Here is a 14,574-nt window from a genome sequence, read left to right on the forward strand (position 1 = left end):
GCTCCAGGGCTTACAATAGTGTCGAACACATGGGTGGTCAGTTAATAGTGGACAAGCAAAGAAATCAATGAATAAATGCTCTGTGTGGGGGAGACAGAGAGATGAAGCTGAGAGACACATGCCTGCAAAGAGCTCACAGTGCCACGGAGGTGACAGGTAACTATTACAATACCATATTAGGATGCATCAGAAGGACACACAATTTGCCTGACCCTTGGCAGGTAGAGCTTTGTAAAGGAAAGACTTACTTAGAAGGGGTCAGGCTCAGTGATACTGTCTATGTCTCCCCATTTCCTGGGGACAAAACACCTTCACCCTGCCTCAGTTTACAGGGTGCCAGAAGATGATATTAGTTCCAGTGGGACAATGAAAGAGAGCAGGGTATTAGTCATGACATAGTTCTGGGGACTGGATGGACTGAATCCTTCTTTTATCAAATATCAGCTAAGTAACCTTGGACAGTGTGACCTGCCTAGGCCTCAATCCTCTCATCTGTAAGATGGGGGTAGTAAATGATACCAACTTCCTGGGCGTTGCATAAGGCAGGCAATGTGTCAGCTTCAATGGAGATGACTAATATTCCTTTTCCATTCTACATTGTGTGTTGGCTTTAGGGGAGGGATGGGAGACAGAGGATTAAACATCTGTTGTGGCTTCTTCCCATTTTCAAGAAGTGGTTCAAAGCAGAACTTGTTTGTTTTATCTACCTCTACATTTCTAGCACTCAGCAGCCTTCCTGAGACATAGGTGTTCAAAAAAGTTATTTGTTGAATGAAACTGGATGCTGGTAGCTCCCATTTGTGATCCTAGCTGAGAGCTGAGGATTGTGGTTGAAAACCATTCTGGGCAGAAAAATCTGTGAGACTCTTTATTTCCAAGTAATTAGTAGGAAATGCAGGTGTACTGCAAGTGGTAGAGCCACAGCTCTGAGCAAAAGAGCCAAGGAAGAGTGAGAGACCTTGAGTTCAAGCCCTAGTACTGGCACATACACATGAAAGTATTTGTTGACTGAATGAGTGACTTATTTATTCGGCAAGGACTTTTGCGAGGATGAATATTCATGTTGTTGTTATTTGCAAGTGCAGAAGGACTGAAGATCTTTCAAGGTTGAGCACATAGCCTGTAAACAGAACAGCCACACTCAAATACTACTCCCCTCCCCTCTACCATGCTCTTTCCTCCACTCCACGCTCCTCTCTGGACTCTCCTATACATTGTGTCCTACTTTCTGTGCATCTTTTTTCTAGCTAGTGGGGCCATCTCTGATGGTAGAATCATCTCCAAATTCTATGACTCATCTCTGAATCACAGAACTGTTTAATAGTTGAAAGGGACTTTGATGTCATCTAGACCTCCCGCCCACTGTGGAAATTTCCTTTCCGATGCCTCTTTTCCTAATACTTGAATGCCTCCAGTGATGGAACACTCATTTTCATCCCGTGGAATCATTAGTTCTATGACTAGCCTACTTGCAGAGTCAGAAAGTAAGTTCTGTTTCCCGTGGGCCCACAGGCTGCTCTTTCATTTCTGTGTTCTGGGTTGACATCATCCTTCTAAGATACACAATGGATCTGCTGCCCCCCCCCCCGCCCCCCCCCCCCCATGACAGCCTTGCGGATATTTAGGCAGCTCTCACATTCATTCAGAGAATTCTTTTCTTTGAGCTAGCTGTGTTGGTCTCCACAATGGCTCCTCCTGGGAGATCTAGCCATCCTCAACCTGATCAATGGGCTATCCGCAGCAATCAATGGCACCCGAACAGCACCAATGGACTCACTCAGGATGCCCGAGTAGCTTCATAGAGAGAAGAGGTATCAGTGCTGGGTGAAGAAAATGACTGCTTATTTTGAAGAGACATGGCTTCAGAGCCTTATAGAGTTGTTTTCAATGTTTATCTACTTAAGATGGACATTTTTATTCACACAGAGAGTCTATCATGAAGTTTCTGACAAGCTACAGATTTGGGACTTCAAAAGATTATATATTTTTAAACATTTGGGAGGTGACATGAAAATGTATGCTGTGTTACAGGATTATGGTGATTTTTCCTTCTCTTTCCTTTTCACTTTATGTTCTAACATTGTACAGTGGACACTTGCCAGTGAAAGACACAATGATTAAAACATTGATAAAGAGAGAATAAAGTCCATTCACTAAACATCTCCCTGCCCCCTTTCCTTCATTCCTTCTAAGGCTGTTTATCACAACTTGTATATGTGGGCTCTAAATGGAGGGCCACAGTGCCACCCCGTGGGTGGGCATGTCCTGGCCATGGTCAGGGGTCCAGCCAGCCAAGCCGCTCCAGGTGTGATCCCTTGGATAACATCAGCAAGTTCATGGCTGGCAGTCATTTTCACATACCATCCCATACCTTCCCATTCTTCATTTAGACTACAGGCTGCTGGTTTATAGTTCCCTTCCACCCTTTTGAAGTCTGCCCAACAAATCACTAGTCAGCAGTATGTTCCTCTCAGCTCTGAACAACCTGGCCCTTCCCCTCTCCACTCCACTTCCCAGAACACCATGGGATGCTCCCTCTTCCTCCCAGGACATGCTGCTAGAGCAGCTCCAAATGACAATAGGATAGAAGACACCAGGGGTTAGAAAGGAAAATCCTCATAGACATGAAGACCTTGGGAGAGTGAAAGCTAACCAGGCTTCACTCCAGTACTGTGTCAGCTGGCACGCCCTCTCCAGTCAGAGCTCTGGGGTCTCTGGGAGCCAGGGAGACTCACCCGGCAGCCTCTTGCTGCAGCCCATTTCCAGGGCCCCTTCCTTGGAGTCATCAGTTGCGTGGTTCTCTCTCTCACTCCTGTAGCAGGAGGAAAAACACGAGATGATGCTGTTGAGCTGGGATCAGACTCTGAGGAAAAACAAAAGCCCAATTTTGTATTGTCTGTTCCTTAGAATAACCCCATGTCATGGGGGCGGGGGGCGGGGTGGCTAAGGAAAAGACCAACCTTCCCAGGGCAGGCTGCAGTGGTAGAAGCAAGTGTCTTCCATGTAGAATTATCACCATCACCATCCTTCCTACCATGGAAGGAGGGATTACTGTGTGCAAAACTCTTTACAAACTTTACCAAACTATGTCCTTACCATGACCCCCAGGAAACAGGAATTATTAAACAGGCACAGAGAAGTTAAATAACTTGCCCAAGGTCACACGACTCATTAGGCTGGAGCTGACTCCAGGCTCCTTCTCTTACCACTGTGCTGTTCTACCTTCTATAGTTTTGAAGCATGGGTAGCCAAGAAGAGGAGTCTGGATAACACACAGTCTTGTGTCTACCTCCCTAAGATGTCCAAGAGCCCTGGGCTTCTGGCAGTGGAAAGTGACATGAAGAACTCACTTTCAGAAACAGCTAGAAGTAGGAGTAATAAATGTATTTTGCATCTTCTAAATGTTCCCTAGTCAGATCCAGTCAGCCAGTGCCAGTACCAGGGCTTTAACTCAAGGCCTCATGCTCTCCCTTGGCCTTTTGGCTCAAGAATAGCACTCTACCACTTGAGCCACACTTGCACATCCAGCTTTTTGCTGGTTAATTGGAAGTAAAAGAGCCTGTCAGGAGCTGGCTTCAAACTGGGATCTTCAGATCTCAGCCTCCTGAATAGCTAGGACTATAGGTCACCGGTGCCCAAGATAGGAAACTCAATCTAGTCCATCAGGGTACCCTTACAGAATGGTTCCAGAATCTAGACCCCTAGTAAACTGAAAAAAGGCTGCTGGAAATCAGCTAGACTTCAGGAAGTATCTTTACAAGTTGACATACCTTGAGGGCAACCATGCAGCTTGCAGGGTCAGGTCGCCAGCTCTGGCAATAACCTGAGGGCAGATATGTGCTCTAATGCCCTTGGCTGCCCCTTGCATCTGCCCTTGGCAGTCCTGACTGAACACAAAAGCCCCGCTGGTTGGGTCCAGGCTGGATTCCGGCTTTGCATGTTTACAATACACCCTGGAGGCCTGGGATGGGGCTGTTAAATGCTGAATCATGGTCAAGAGACAGGCTGCAAACCCCTGCTGCCAGGGCCACAGAGAAGCCTACTCCATCCCCTGTGGAGCTGCAAGTAGGCAGCATGTCCATCAAAACCATGAGATGCCCCAGAATTCTCTGCTTATCCCCCCTCCCCCTGCCATTTTAGCAAAGCCAGTGGGGTATGCTTTCTGAAATTGGAACCTCGAAATCCTTAATCACAAATGTACTAGCACAATACTTGCCACAAGACCAGGAGGTAAGATGGCTCTCTGCCCCCTTGTCCTACAATCTAGCCCCTCTCACTACTCTTGGGGCCTGTTTAAATCTGCCTAATGACAGATTTAAATAACTAAAGGAGAACAGGTCGGGTCATATTGGCCCTTAAAACAGTCTCCAGTGCAGATGGCTGATGTAGGCTGTATAGTTTACAATCTGAACATTGGATGAAGCACATTTAAACTAGAACCAATTCCTTAGAATTCAAATTTATCAGATAATGTTCCTTGAAGAAATATTTTCATGACATCCTGTTGCACTTAAAGATGAACATCCTTTCCTATAGTTCACTAGAGGACTAGATGACTTTGTGCGATCTAGGCTATATGATTTTGTATGATCTAGCCTCATTATTTCTCCAACTTTATGTTATCTTTATCTCCAACTTTATCCCATCTCCCCCTTGACAGTCACATCTTGAAAAATTGGAGAACTGCCCTTGCTGCCCACCTTGCTGAATCATCTCTCCTCCTCTTCTCCTTTCTTCTAACACACCCTGAAGCTTTAAAAGAGATAACCTATGACCCAGCTCCATACTGGGTGACCATACCTGCTGAACACAGATGCTATTAAAAACCCCTATCCTGTGACTCAAGATAAGATTGCTCTCCCACCTCAACTCCATCTTTGCACAAACAGCCCCTTCCTCTGTTCCCATCCTGCTCCCCACTCCATGTGAAACAAACTCTCCTTGACCTCTGCCCTGCCTGCTTTCACCATTTTGCCTGATAAAAAGGAAACCTACAGGAAAGGGAGGAGCTCCAATTTTTCCTCAGTCCAGCTGAAGGAGACTTGGCTGCCCTTCCCAGGTTTTCTTCCCAAATAAAACCTGTTGGTCTGCTGAGTCCATCTTTCTGTTCTTTTCTTTTCTTACATCCCTCACCCCTTTCACCCCACTCAGCCATGCCAGACAGGTTTCTGCCTTCACACATGCTTCATCTATGTTGTCTAGATAGGTCCTCCAACTCTATTTCCCAGTAGTTTCTCCTCAGAACACTTGACACAGTTGGAAATTCCATTTTATTTTATACTTTCATATTACTTGATTGACATCAAGCCATTAGGCAGCAGGCTACCAAGGAACAAGGACAGGGACCACCATTCTGGTTTTATTTATCACTGTATCTTCAGAGCCTAGCACAGGTCCTGGCTCAGAGTAAGGTTCAACAAATAAACATTTGGGGAAGAAATGGATGCTGCTCTCTTCTTCTTTTTTTTTTTTTTTGCCAGTCCTGGGGCTTGAACTCAAGGCCTGGGCACTGTCCCTGAGCTCCTGCTCAAGGCTAGCACTCTGCCACTTGGGTCACAGCACCACTTCTGGATTGTTCTGTTTATGTGGTACTGAGGAATCGAACCCAGGGCTTCATGAATGCTAGGCAAGCACTCTACCACCAAGCCACATTTCCGGCCCTGCCCTGATATTCTTGAGGGAGGAAAAACACATCAGGAACCTCAAACATAACTGTCATCTGAGCTACTTGCTGGTAGTTCTTTGTTAAGTTTGGAACCCACCTCCGTAGCTGCTGTCCAGAACAGTCAGAGAATCATGGGTTTGGAAGTCCTCTCATGTCACCAAGGAGGAGATGGAAGTAGAGAATGGGAAACTGACTTGTGCTAGTTTATATTCTAAGGTGGTAGCCACAGGACTTAAGTTCTAGAACTCTTCCATCCAGCTTCTCAGTCCTGAACTTGCTTTCTGGACCCTAAGGATCATCCCAGGTGGTGGGCATTCTATGAAGGTGGCCATGCTAGGGAGTAGAAAGGTAACCAAAGAATTCAGATCCCTCTGGAAGGGAACCTATGTGTGACTCACACCTGCTTTCACACCTTAAGCCTCCCAGGCCTCCAGTCAAGTTCAGAATAGCTCAGCACTGCATTCGTGCAGCGGACTCTATAAATAAGCTTCCTAGAAAATGACTAATTTCATAATCAGAATAGCAGGAAGAGTAGCACTCCCCAACTACAGAAGAAAATGGAGCAAGAGCCACTGCACTGCCCTGTGGTTGAACAACTACAGGCACCCCAGACCAAACCCTTATGTGTAAGCTGTTCAGGAGACGACTCAACTAGATTCCCAAGGTGATGGTAAATTGAAGTTGGATGAAGAAGGTCAGGCTCTGGGCCTTGCCCTCCTCCCTGCCTGCCAGGAGCAGAAATAGCTGCTTGGAATGGATTTCTGTAGGCTCATTCTGTCTCCTCCCCATCTCTACAATCCAAGCAACAGAGGCTGAACACTGGCCTTTGTCAACAGGCAGAGACTTGCTGGCTCCCTGCTGCTACTCTTAGAATCAGAAAGCCCCAGAGATGATGGGATTGATTCAACCAACATTTTCAGAGCAAAAACCAGAGCTGTCCCACAAATATAATGTATAATCTTCCCTCTTTTGTGGGATGGTCTTCTACTTGACCATGTGCCATGGCTATGCCAAGATGTGGCACAGGTTCCAACTAGCCTGGGCTGGGGAGGTTTACAACAGGAAGGACTGGTGGCACATATTAGAGGAATAAACATTAGACTCAGCAGGTGGCCCAACTACTGATTTGGTCCCAACAATTTCTATTTTAATTGTGATACAATCTTTACAGCACAAACCCACCCTTTTAATGTATATAATTCAACAGCATTTAATATATCTATGATGTACAACCCCCACCATTATCTAGTCCCAGAATATTTTTATCACCCTCCAAAGAAACTCCATTTATCCATTAAGAAGTCATTCCTCGGGGCTGGGGATATAGCCTAGTGGCAAGAGTGCCTGCCTCGGATACACGAGGCCCTACGTTCGATTCCCCAGCACCACATATACAGAAAACGGCCAGAAGCGGCGCTGTGGCTCAAGTGGCAGAGTGCTAGCCTTGAGCGGGAAGAAGCCAGGGACAGTGCTTAGGCCCTGAGTCCAAGGCCCAGGACTGGCCAAAAAAAAAAAAAAAAAAAAAAAAAAAAGAAGTCATTCCTCCCTATCATCTCTCCACAGCCTGACAAACAATAATTTGATTCCGTTTTCAATGGGCTTTTCAATTATGGATATGACATCTAAGAACCATACATGTACCTAATATGTACCCTTTATGTTTGGTTTCTTTCACTTAGGCTAAGATTTTCTGGGCTCATCCAAGTTGGTAGCATGTGCCAGTACTTCATTGGTTTTTATGGCTGAGTAGTGTGCCACTGTAGGGATGGGTTACATTGTATTTGTCCATTTATTAGTGGGTAGCCCTTTGGGTTGGTTCTGCCTTTTGGCTACTGGAAATGCTGTTGCTGTGACTGAAACTCCACTTTCACATCAGGCTTCTACAAACTTGTGATTCTAGGCAATCCTTTCTTTGCCTTGGGCCGGAATCTTTTTTTACAAACATGCTGGTCAGACTCTAAGTTCCTTGCAGCTTATGTCTTTACCTTCAGTTGTTCATTTGCATCTGGTATGATAGTTACTCACCAGTGCTGGGAGCTGGAGATCCAGCCTGGACCACCCCTCCCAGCTTCCAGGAACTCAGGGCTGGTGGGGGAGACTCAGTAGCTGCTGTGATGTGTCAGGCAAAGGCCTATTTGGGAAGGACTGGGCCTACTTCTCCTCTCCCTAGGGGGTAGGATAGGTTTCGGTGTTGTTAGGAGGCATCTTAGAGGGAACACTAGCTTTTACCAGGACTTATGCAGAGAAAAGTGACAGGTTGGGTGCAGAGGGTATGAGTAGAGAAATATCAGTCTGTGTCCACAGTGGGTGAAGAATGGAGAGGAGGTGGAACACTGAAGCTAAGGTTCCTGGGTGTAAAGCTAGGCTAACTTAGGAAGGTATGACCTTTATCTTGTCCTCTCTGAGTCCTTAAAGTTCTCTAAAAGCACCCTTTCTTGTCACCACAGAGTGCTTCTAACTCATCTAAAGCTCTAATCGCAATAGAAGGCTCTGTTGCTGAATCACTTTCACTTCCATTCCTCTGGTTCATGCAGTTCCTCAGCTTGCAAAATATAGTCTTTCCAAATTTTGCCAAATCTTATTCCTTTTCCACAGTTCTTCTTAGATATTACCTCTTCCCTAGAGCACTTCTTTTTTTTTTTTTTTTTTTTTTTTTTTTGCCAGTCCTGGGCCTTGGACTCAGGGCCTGAGCACTGTCCCTGGCTTCTTCCCGCTCAAGGCTAGCACTCTGCCACTTGAGCCACAGCACCGCTTCTGGCCGTTTTCTGTATATGTGGTGCTGGGGAATCGAACCTAGGGCCTCGTGTATCTGAGGCAGGCACTCTTGCCGCTAGGCTATATCCCCAGCCCCGCTAGAGCACTTCTTAATCACCAGAGATGGACCAAACATTCTTATCTCAGCTCCCCCACACACTTACTTTGCTCTGCTGCTGTAATAGCTGTTTATACACCTGTAAAGCATTCCTTCCTCCTCCTGCCCCTCCACTGAACTTTCAGTGACTTGGGAGCATCTACCCTTCATCACTACTGCATCCCTGGCGCTCAGCACAGGGCCTGAGCCTGTCAGAAGTTACATTGAGGGTCAAATGTAGGTCAGTGGCTTGGGCCTCAGAGTCATTGGTTGTGCAGTCTCTGGGAGGGAAGATTCCCACTAGAAGCTTTCCAACCTACTGAAGATGGATAGACCTTGGCCAGAAAGAGGCTCATAGTGCTGTCCAGATTTTCTCCCCCATATATTCACCATTCAGGGGCAGAACATATGCCAGTTTCTTGGCGAAGAAATGATCAGGCTGACTGCCTCATGCAAATGAGTCACATGTTGCAGGTGGAGAAGGCATGCCCTGCCACCATGGGTGGGCTGCAGAGACCCACGCATGCTCACTCACCTAGCTCCCTCAAACTTCATTCCCAAGGTGTCCAGGTCAGGAGAGGTGCCATCTGGGGCCAGGTCAGGAAATTTTCTCAGCAAAAAGCAAACTGTAAATGTGAATGTAGGAGAGAGGACATTTTCAGAATATCCAGATGGAGAAACTGAGGCATAGAAAAAATATAACTTCCCTTGAGTCACAGTGTGCGAGCAATTGTTTATAGGTAGTTCACAGAATCCTGATTTCTTATTGGGAGTTACTTCTTACTTTATACCTAGTGCCTGACTGCTCCTTAACACAGGACCCCCCACCCCCCGCCCCACAAAAACCCCAACAAAATAGAACTTGAACACTCATCTTTTTTTGTCATACCTCCAAGGCCTCTAATAAACATTTTTGCTGCCAAGGTTACCCAGTCAGTTTCTGTTGCTGGCAGCCAAAGCACCCAGACTGATATGTGCAGAAAAATCGGGGAACAGGCAGGCTCTGCGCCCAGGACTCCCAATGCCTAGTTCACTGCTATTTCCATCCTGCCAAGCTGCCTACCCTCCTGGCCCAGCTGTCCACTGTCCAGCCATCTGTGCCCATGTCTGAGAAGACTACAAACTTGGAGTGTTCCAGATCCCAAACACAGGGTCTGAGTGTTCTCTGGTTGGGATGTGCCTAGGCGAATGACTTTGATTCTACCTCTTCTCTGTTGGGGGGGGGGGCGGAGTTAGGGGAAATGAACATAGCAGAGACTCAAGGAAGGGAAGACAGAAGGGTACTAGACAGGCCCAGTGCTCTAAAGGACTCATACAACACAGCTTTCCATCTTTCAGGAGAATCTGATTCAGGAAGTAGCCCATTCATTTGTTCAACTTGTGTTTACAAAACCACCTACTGTGTGCTCTAGGAACACAAGGAAACAAAAGCACCTCACGGAAGATGCAGGCAAAGAAAAGGCAAGGCAACATTGGGTGTGTCTAATGGGACATGTGCAGGGCATCCTGGGAGCACTGAGGAGGCTCAGCACCAGGCAGAGGAGTCATGGGATTACAAGGAGGAGTGTGGGATGGGGGCGGCTGTTCAGGTAGAGGGAGGGCAGGTGACAGACCTGGATTTGCGAGAAAGCAGGGCACATGCAGGAATGGAAAGAACCTCAGGCTTACAAGGCAAATGTGGAAAGGTAATATACCACAGGATGGGACACCTGGCTGAGATGCTCCTTTGTAACGTGTCCCTTCTCATTTTCCTTCTCCCTCCCCTTGTTTCCAGAGAGGTAGAGCAGACAGACCCTAGCTACCTCCAGGGAGGCATGGTGTCAGGACCCAAGGATGTATTCCCCAAGTGGTTCTGTGTCCTGTAGAAGCTAAAGGCCTTAGCTGGGATGGTGGCCATGTGGGGTCAAGGAAGGGGAAGAACTGGTCAGTTCTGTGACGTGTGTGTGTGTGTGTGTGTGTGTGTGTGTGTGTGTGTGTGTGTGTGTGCATCCACCCAAGGCTCAGAGGCAGCAGACTCTGGACAGGCTGCAAGTGGAATATCTCAGCTCTCCAGTGTAGCTTCCTTTAAGTGTCCTTGGTATGGTTATAGCAGCAGGTGAGAAGAGTACCCAGGAAATGTTTGAGATTGAATTCCCTACCTCAGGAGAGATGGAGAGTGCTGAGTGCAGCCTTGTTTTATTTAAGGGGCACAGTAAGACATTTCTTTAGGTTGGAAGGTCAGGGACCTTACTGTGCAACAGCTCAGGTTTTGCAGACTCTACCAGCCTTTTCTTGGGGGCTACTCTTCCTTTGTTTGAAAAATCCATTCTCTTCGGATGGAAGGTTGGTAAGGATGGAAAGGAATAGGAGTAGGTAGTTGGAAGGAAGGAGAAGTCAGGAAAGAAGATAAATGGTCTCTGGCCACTGGTTTGGGAACAGTTTCCACAGCCCTGTCTGAGGAACAGGATGGCAGTGACAAACAGTATTAACACCAGAAAGAACATCAAGCTCTATCGAAGCCTTGTCACATGTGCCAGGTGCTATTCGGGAGGTTTTACATGCGTAACATGCTTAGTCCTTACAACATCCCAGGAAGGGACTGCATTTTCCCAGTGAAAAGTAGATATTCAGAGAAGCAAAAGATCTTCCCAGGGCCACAGAGATACTACTACAGACCTGCTCCTTGTTGCCCATATTCTTAGCCTTTCTTCTCCTCTTCCAATTTGTCGACTGCTAAAAGCCTTCCTCTAAAGACAGAAGCACAGGGTACCTTCTCAATGTGAGGCTTGGGGGTGAAGTGATTCTCTGGGGCCACAGTGAAGATGGAGATTTTCAGGCTCATTTCCATCAGGGTACCCTCCAGGAGCAGAACGATGGAAGTCCTGTCTGGATGTGGCCTTAGGTTTCTCCATGAAGCCTTATCCCAGGAACCAGCCTTGGGAAGGTCAGGAGGGGAATGTGTAATGGTGGCATCTGTGTTCTATCAATAGTAGAACAAATGCATTCACTAGCCCTGGGCTACCATGGTCACAGATTACCATGTAAGTTAGGGTCAGTCATCTATCCCAATCTGAATCTCAGTTGTCCTACATGAAAATAAAAGGGGTTAAATGAATAGCCACCTCTAAGGACTCCCTCCCCCCTCCCCTCTTTTTTTTTTTTTATAGGACAAGCTTCAATTCTGGGACTGTCAAGGTTAAAGGAGACCGGATGGTGGAGTGGTAGGGGTCCATCAAAGTGGTCCAGCAGAGGGTGCTCACAGCATCACGGAGGCCAGGTTATAGTCCAGGCTCCAGGCTGTGGAACACACCAAGTGTGGTGGGCAGATTAAGCCAGACCCAATTATTGATGGAGGTTGTGTTTAGTTGCAAGTATTTGATACTGTGAATATGTGCTTATAAACTGTGTGGCATATAGAAGAAGTCCAGATGACAACTGAAGAACCTTAGGGTTCAAAGGATGTTCTTAAAGAACATGGATGTTCTTTAAGATTTTGCAAACATTCTGTTCTGTTCTCTCTCTTTACCCACACGTTCCCCCCCCCCCCCGCACCCGCCCTTCCCCAGGTGTACAGTTTAATTTGCAAAGCGAAAACAGGCAATCACAAATGTGGAGGTGTGATCACACCTTCTGTGGGGGTTCTGGTATTTCCTTTTAGCTAGACTCTCCCTCCTGTCTATAATACCTTGGAATGTACTTTTCCTTCCACTGGAGACACCCCCCATTTCTATCTCTGCCTAAAAAGCTTCCATATCCCCTTTAAGGCCTGTTCAAATGTTGTCTCCTCAATAGAACCCTTTCCAGTTCCAGTCCAGTAAGAGTTGGGTGCTTCCTTTTCTGCTTCCACCGCTCCTCAATGGTGACCATTTATTGATGTGTGCAGCTCTACCTTGCATACAAGACTGTGGTGTGGAGTAACTATGGTTAGTATGTGCTGGATTCTCGGCCAAGCACAGCATGTCTTTCCCTTCTCACTATAAGCCTATGCAGTAAACAGCCACCTTCTTCTTACTGCACATGTGCAGATAGGATTGGGTGAGACTGAGTCATTTGTTCAAGGTCAGACACACTTTGTCTTAACCCTAAGCTTGCTCCTTTTTATAAACCACTAAGTTTACAGTGGGCCTTCCCATTTCTCATGCCTAATTTCTTTCTTTCTTTCTTTTAATGCTGATCTTGGGGCTTAAATTCAGATCCTGGGAGCTGTCTCTGAGTGCGTTTGTTCAAGGCTGATATTCTACTGCTTGAGACACAGCTCCACTTCTGACTTTCTGGTGTTTAGTTGGAGATAGAAGTCTCAGAGAGTTTCCTGCTCCTTTTCAAAGGCTGGCTTTGAACTGTGATCTTCAGATCTCAGCCTCCTGATTAGCTAGGATTATAGGCATGAGCCATCAGCACCTGACTCTTGCCTAATTTCGTTCTGGCACTAGGAATATGTTAAAAAAAAAAACAACAACCACCCTATTTTTTAAATTAAATGAAAATGGGCTAGAGTTTGGACTTTTATAAATGGCTCATTAAAAGCATCATAAAAGTAGTAAATGTGTAGGATTTTTGACTGCATTTGGCTGTATGACTATAAATCAGGACAGCTCCCACTGTTTTCTTGATCCTGCCCCAAATTCCTGATTTGCATGGGCCTCAGTCTTTCCCTGGGAAAGAGGGTAATGGTGTATATACCCCCAAGGTTTGCTATGAAGATTAACTGAATTTTGAATTTCACACAAAGTTTTTACATGAGATATACAATGCTTAGAATGGGGCCTGGTAAGCTCCTAAAAATGCTACTTGTTGAAGACAGATCATAGCAAATAAATACATGGAATGATGTTCAACATCTTGAGTCATCAGAGAGATGAAAATCAAGACTACAATGAGATTCCATCTCAGTCTAGTGTGAATGATTACTATTAAGAAAACAAAAACAAGAGGGAGGGGAGGGGGGAATGAAGGAGGAGGTAACAAGTTGAACAAGAAATGTACCCACTGCCTTCCGTATGAAACTGTACCCCTCTGTACATCACTTTGACAATAAATAAATAATTATTCAGAAAAAAGAGAGCAAAAACAAGAACAAATGCAGGTGAGGATGTAGGTAAAAAGGGAATCCTTATACGCCATTGGAGGGGGTGTAAATGAGTGCCATCACTATGAAATCACTATGGAAGTTCCTCAAAAAACTGAAAATGCAACTACCATATGATTCTGTTACATCACTTCTGGGTAGATCCCTGAATAAACACTTGATAGCTTGCAGCAGAGATTCCTGCAGACCCTTGTTTACTGTGGTAGTATTCACAAAAGCCAAGTTAGGAAATTGGATAAATGAATGGATCAAGAATGTTTGTATGTATGCATACATACAGTAATGGAAACATTATTTAGCCACAAAGAAGAAAAATACCATGTTATCTGTAGGAAGATGGATGGAACTGGAGATTATGAGGTTAAATGAAATAAGCCTCAGAAGGACAAATATTTCATTTTTTTAGATGTGAAATCTAGTAAGTAAAAAAGACATTAAAGTAGAAAGGAGCATATGTGCGAAGATGAAGAATGGCAAGTAGACAAAATACAGTAGAAATGAGTTTGATCAAAGTATATTATAAGGGCTGGGGATATGGCCTAGTGGCAAGAGTGCTTGCCTCATATGCATGAAGCCCTGGGTTCAATTCCCCAGCACCACATATACAGAAACCATCCAGAAGTGGCACTGTGGGTCAAGTGGCAGAGTGCTAGCCTTGAGCAAAAAAAAAAAAAAAAAAAAAAAAAGCCAGGGACAGTGCTCAGGCCCTGAGTCCAAGTCCCAGGACTGACCAAAAAAAGAGAAAAGCCTCATGCAAAGTATATTATAAGCAAGTGTGAGAATGTCATAATGAAACCCATTGTTCTGTACAATTAAAACACATTAATTTTTTTAAATGGAAAAATTTTAAAGTCTGAAGTGAGACCAGTTGAAGATTGTTTTATTTGGAAGAAAAAACTTTCTCTTGTAAAGCCTCTTGACAAAGCACAATTTCTCATCATTGTTTTGTGAAGTTAAAAAAAAGTTTAATTGCAGTGTCAACAATGTGAATAA

At 45.5% G+C, this 14,574-nt stretch overlaps 1 protein-coding gene across 2 annotated transcripts in view; it reads right to left on the minus strand.

The window, feature by feature from the left end:
• Ptpn5 (protein tyrosine phosphatase non-receptor type 5) overlaps nucleotides 1-14,574 on the minus strand; it is a 65,334-nt gene that overhangs the window by 37,612 nt on the left and 13,148 nt on the right. Inside the window, exons 2-3 of one of the 2 annotated variants that reach the window (XM_048361503.1) lie at nucleotides 9,052-9,142; nucleotides 2,736-2,812 (exon numbers count right to left, since the gene is read on the minus strand). In XM_048361503.1, coding sequence (XP_048217460.1) covers nucleotides 2,736-2,812; nucleotides 9,052-9,071 — 97 coding nt within the window. In that variant the 5' untranslated portion in view covers nucleotides 9,072-9,142. Of the gene's footprint in view, nucleotides 1-2,735; nucleotides 2,813-2,960; nucleotides 3,249-9,051; nucleotides 9,143-14,574 lie in introns of those variants that run through there. The other variant, XM_048361502.1, reaches the window with a different exon arrangement.

Source organism: Perognathus longimembris, chromosome 13 (assembly GCF_023159225.1).
Source record: "Perognathus longimembris pacificus isolate PPM17 chromosome 13, ASM2315922v1, whole genome shotgun sequence".
NCBI lineage: Eukaryota > Metazoa > Chordata > Mammalia > Rodentia > Heteromyidae > Perognathus > Perognathus longimembris.